We start from the raw sequence: 5,989 nt of genomic DNA, 5'->3' as shown, positions 1-5,989 counted from the left end.
ACCTCTGATGTTTCGCACTCAAGGACTTGTTATTCATCGGAATGTTGTTGATATTTCTTTCAATTGCTTTGGAAAATTCTTGCTTTTTATATGTTTTAAGAAAAAGAGTTTTAAAAATTTTTAATTTTCAAAAATGATCATAATAAAATTTAAACTATTGGCTGAAATAAATAAGAGTAGAAACAATTGGATAAAAGCTCAACTTTATTTGATAGAATGGTAGTCTGTAAATGACAAGACCTCAGAGATTTTTACAAAGTTGAAAATGGTAATTTACATGGAAAAGGGTTACATTGAATACAAATGATCCTTAATCCTTCTACCAACTCTTGATATCCACTGTGCTCTCGACCGCCACCGGGGTGATGAATTGATGTCAACCCTTGTGCTCAATCCAATTTTCAAAACACTGGAAATTAGCAGAATGCGGTTACTTGCCATAATCCCTAATTTTTGCATAAGTTTCCCCAGGGTGGAGTACTCAACTTATCGGGAAATTCTTTCTGTTTTTATGTCTCTACTTTTTGCCTGGATCGCCCTTTCGGGTTTTCAATCCACCGAGACGCTCATTTTTGCCTAAGTCGCCCTTTCGGGTTTTCAACTTAGCGAACTATTCTTATCTTTTTAAGCGAAGTATTTCTTGACTGCATCTGCGTTCACAGGACGAGTGAACTCTTCACCATCCATAGTTGTAAGTATCAATGCGCCGCCTAAAAAGGCTTTCTTAACAACATATAGGCCTTCATAATTAGGAGTCCATTTTCCTCTAGAATCTGGTTTGAATGATAAAATCTTCTTGAGCACCAGGTCACCTTCTCTGAACACACGAGGTCTGACCTTCTTATCAAAAGCTTTCAGCATCATTTGCTGATATAACTGACCATGACACATGGCAGTTAATCTTTTCTCTTCAATCAAATTCAATTGGTCAAACCTAGTCTGACACCATTCAGCCTCAGTCAACTTGGCTTCTATGAGCACTCGTAATGAAGGAATCTCAACCTCTACGGGGAGTACTGCTTCCATACCATACATAAGAGAGAAAAGGGTTGCCCCTGTTGAAGTACGAACGGATGTACGATACCCATGCAAAGCAAATGGGAGCATCTCATGCCAATCCTTGTATGTGACCATCATCTTCTGGATAATCTTCTTAATATTCTTGTTTGCAGCTTCAACATCCCCATTCATATTGGGTCTGTAGGGAGAAGAGTTATGATGTGCAATCTTGAAGTCTTTGCAAAGAGCTTCCACCATATTGTTATTCAAGTTCGACCCATTGTCAATAATGATCTTACTTGGCACACCATAACGACATATAATCTGATTCTTGATAAAGCTTACAACAACTTGCTTGGTCACATTTGTATAAGTCATAGAGACATATCTTTATATATCATAATTCTCTATGTTAGCTTTCTAATGCACCCGTTGTCGTATCAATTGAGGTTACCGTTCCCATTTTATGGTTGAAACAGGGAAACAAGGTATTAAATCAATTCATCATATCATACATAATAGTTTATCATCACTATCATATCAAACATTGGCATAAAAAACCATGTTTTACTTCACCATCTAATAGAGCATTGAAATAGCTTTCCAACACTTCAAGTCTCGCCTCAATCTGATACCCGATTCTCAAGTTATGGTGAAAATAAGAATCAAGCATTTTTCTCAATGTTATCAAGCTCGCCTAGCGAACTAGTAGCTAATATACTTCATTGAATGAACTCATAGCAAACCAAGTCAGTAGCAAACTTCCTCTGTTTCGCTTAGTGAAGTTCTAACAAATGTGACAATATCATGACACTAACATGACATGTTTGGATAAGGAAAAACACCAATACAACCAACATGCATCATCATATTGCATACAACAACACCAATACCATGGTTTTACACAACAATAACAACAATAACATAGTTTCTTCACAGATTCCCATTACATCAACACAACCCTGAACACACCAAAATAAAATCAAACAACGTATAGAGGTCAAGGAATATCACATAGAAGTAAGAAGAACAATAACAATTTCATGATGTCATGATCAAACAATAACAACAACACAAAACCGTAATTCCTAATTCATGAATTATTTCCCATCCAATGCTAATTTAACTAGGATCTCACCTTACTTGGAGAAGATGATGATAAAGCTCACTCCATTAGTTTCTTCTTCTTTTTCCCTTCCTCTTTCTCTCTTCCTTTCTCTTTTCTCTTTTCTCTTTTCTTTCTTTTCTTTTCTTCTTTCCCTTTTATGGTTTTTCTCTTCTTCTTATCCACCTTTTATCCTTTTTCTTTCCATCAACCCCAATTACTCTTGGTTTAATCAATTAGATGAAAGACCTAATCGATTAGAAAGTGAATTTTGCTTTCCTAATTAATTATAAATACTTTACTCGAGATATAACACATTATTCGTAAATTACAATAATGTCCTCACTTAGAATAGTGATCCTAACCTATGCACAAGATCACTCTAAAAGTACTAAGGCTCTTAGAATCTTGCTATGTAAGTCTCTTCATATGTCTTAATCGAGAGATGACTACCATTCGGGCAATGCTCAGTAAAATTTGAAATCGGTATGTCACACACATTTTGAAAAGCCTGTGCAAAGCATTTCTTCTGTGCTTGTGGTTGTGATGGAGACATAGGAGTCATTCGAGGAATGTCTCTATGTCGATGGTCTGTCCCGGAGGTGCCCGTGTCGATTAGTTTTTTTTTAACCCTAGTAGAGCATCCCAAAAACCCAAAAGTTGCACGAACATGATATATCCTTCTTTAGACATTGTTTCTATGATCGAACGATGAATGCAACATCCCAAATTTTTATTAGATATTTTATTATATTTTAATTATTTGAATTATGCACTTTGATGATTTATTTTATGGCTGAGTGTTGGCGGAGTATGTATTCTTAAGTTAGGGGTATAGAGATATGATATAAGTAAGTAGAATACTTTAGAATTGTTTTGATAATTAAAAATAGTATTTTATTTATTTTATTATATATATATATAATATATATATATATATATATATATATATATATAATATATATAATTATATATAAATAGAGAAAAATCCCATAGTACACGGATTTAATTAAACCTATTAAAAGCTAATGTATTATAGTTGTGTCATCGATATTAAAAAAGAATTTAATTGAAATGTAAAAAGATTTTACAGAGTTGGTTAATCATATACGTTGGATATTGAAATAAGTTTAACTTTTATTTTAAAAATCTATAAAGTAATGCAAACGAGTGATGGTGATGAATCGACCGTGTAAAACTTTTTACAGTGTATAGTAATTAATTCCATTAAAAAAAGTATGAATTTTAATTAAAAAAATATTAATTTTAATTAATTTTAGAGAGACAACATTTATTTAAGATATGGTTTTTATAATAAATTGTAATTACTTTATTCTAATTGTTTCCATTTTATTTATAATATATAATAAATTAATAATAAATTAATAATAAATTAATAATAAATTAATTATAAATAAACAATTATCATTGTGTATGAATAAACAATCAACTAAAATCCACAAATAAAAAAATTAAACTAAAAAATTTTAAACTATTTTTTCAACAAACTATTTAGTTATTAGGATAAACTTCTAAACGAATAATTTTTTAAATAAAAAATAGTTTAAAAATATTATAATTAATTTTTAATACTTTAGAAAATAAATATGTGAAATGGTAACAATTTTTAAAGACTAAATTGATTGTTTATTTATTTTGTTCAATTTTTTTTTACAAAATTAATTGATTGAGTTTTAAAATATTTCTATAAATCACTATAGTTCTTTTTTCCCTATAAATTCAATTGGTAGTGCATCTTATTTAACCGTCACCCTAGCTTCATGGTTTACTTTAGGGTTTGAGTTGCAAGGAAAGACTTGTTATTCTAGGGTTTCGAATATCAATCAAAGGTCGTCAACGGATTGGAACATGAACAAGCACAAGCACGTGAGTGTGGTTGCAGGGACGAATGAAAAGGTAAAGTTAAGAAAAGAATTACACATACACGATGATGTTGCAATTTCCATTCTATTAAAATTGTGTATTAAATCTTTGAGGAGATTTGAATGTGTTTGTAAATCATGGTCCCTCTTGTTTGATAATCCTAATTTCATGACTTTGTACCGCAAAGTTTTCTTAACAAAGGATCATCCTTATTATGATCATACATCTCTTCTTCTACATGGGATGTTTACTCCTTCGAAAGCATTTGAATTGTATTCTGTTGCTGGGGATAGGTTTGAGAATAAGGTCAAGTTAGAGTGGCCTAGGGTGAAATATGATCAACCAATATCTGTATATACTCTTTTAAAACAAAATGAGTATAATTGTGTTCCTAATTTTAACATTTTAGGTTCATGTAGTGTTAATGGGATCCTTTGTCTAATCCCGCCATTCCGACCGAAAACGGTTGTACTGTGGAATCCATCTATTAATGACTTTAAGGTTATTTCCCCTAGTTTTGTTAATGATAATCATTCTTTTCATATTCATCATGGGTTTGGTTATGACCGTCACACAGACGATTATAAAGTGATTTATGAAGTGATGTGTTATAGACAAATATTTGGTATGAAAGATCTTTGGAAGATATATAGTCTAAGAACCAACTCTTGGAGAATACTCGATCTTAATATGCATCACAAGTTTATGGATGTACAACAATTGTACATGGATGGACTCTCTCATTGGATGTGCAAAAGTGAAACACATGACGGAACATATCTGCTGTCATTTGACTGGAGCAATGAAGTTTTCATTACGACATCGGTACCCTCAGACATTGATGACAACTTTGTGCCATCGGTAAGGAAACACTTCGTGTTATTGAAGGGCTCTATTGCTTTTATATTAAATTTCAAAGAGACGGCTACATTTCACATTTCAGTTTTGGGAGAAGTTAGTGTAAAGGAATCATGGACTAAAATGTTTATTATAGGGCCCATCCCTTGCCTTATGTATCCTATTGGAGAGGGAAAGAAGGGTGATATGATGTTCGTTAAAGAAGATGGTGGACTGGTTTTGTTCAACTTAAATACCCAAGCGATTGAGGAGGGCCTTGGTATTAAAACAAATAGATTTCATTGTACGATACTAATTCATAGAGAAAACCTTATTCCGTTTGAAGGAAAGGGTATTTAATTTTTTATATTCTTATTTTCACCAAATTGGTAAGAATTGTACTTGTATCCAAGTGGCTTGTCAATTGGAAATATAGTTTATAATTATCATCAACATGTTTCTTGTTTGTTTTGAAGGTTTGTATTTGGTAAACTTTATAATCTAATGAGCAACTTGTTTCTGTTTGAATTTGATTACTTCCTACTTGCAATATATAAACCACTATGACTGAAAATTACTTATTGGGTGTTTTTTATATAAAGTTTGTTCTATCTGTTTTTCATCATAGGACTAGCTGAGGAATTTATAGAGAGTTAGGTTTATATTTATCTGAGTACAAAATTTGGCCTCCGAGGATTACGAAATCTCTCATACCGTATGTCTTGAAGATGCATTTTACCAATAAGTATGTTGGGAAGACAGTAGCAAAATGCTTTTTTCTTGAAGACATACCTCTGCTATTTTTGTTCACTTGGAGAAAGAACAAAGATATCATGGTAATGTAAAAGCAGTTATTGATTATCTTAACTCTTTCTCATTGTGACAGTTTATAGCAACATCTTTGTATTTTATGAGGCAATATTAAACGATTTCATGCCTAGTAGAAAATTGTGTACAATGACGGAAGGAATTCATGCCTAAGTGGAGGTACATTCCTAGCATAATCTAGTATCTCTACCAAATCTATTTAAGCATATATGCTTTCCATATGTTTCAATTATAATATTCGATTTTTGTTTTATATCTAGTTATAAATCTATTGTAAGTGAACAAAAGATCTGATACCATGCTCATTGTTCCAACAATGGGGACTTATTAATAGGA

At 31.9% G+C, this 5,989-nt stretch overlaps 1 protein-coding gene across 1 annotated transcript; it reads left to right on the top strand.

The window, feature by feature from the left end:
- Positions 1–3,973: 3,973 nt before the first annotated feature.
- On the top strand, positions 3,974–5,185 carry LOC127136316 (F-box/kelch-repeat protein At3g06240-like). The gene has a single exon (XM_051062894.1). It carries the CDS (start codon positions 3,974–3,976, stop codon positions 5,183–5,185), a length of 1,212 nt encoding a protein of 403 aa, XP_050918851.1.
- Positions 5,186–5,989: the final 804 nt, after the last annotated feature.

Source organism: Lathyrus oleraceus, chromosome 4 (genome assembly GCF_024323335.1).
Source record: "Lathyrus oleraceus cultivar Zhongwan6 chromosome 4, CAAS_Psat_ZW6_1.0, whole genome shotgun sequence".
Lineage (NCBI taxonomy): Eukaryota > Viridiplantae > Streptophyta > Magnoliopsida > Fabales > Fabaceae > Lathyrus > Lathyrus oleraceus.
Note: the sequence above shows the minus strand (reverse complement) of the source record. Positions and strands in the feature narration are given on the sequence as shown.

What these genes read in the sequence shown, in the direction of transcription:
- LOC127136316 (XM_051062894.1), top strand. Translation starts at nt 3,974, where the DNA reads ATGAACAAGCACAAGCACGTGAGTGTGGTTGCAGGGACGAATGAAAAG.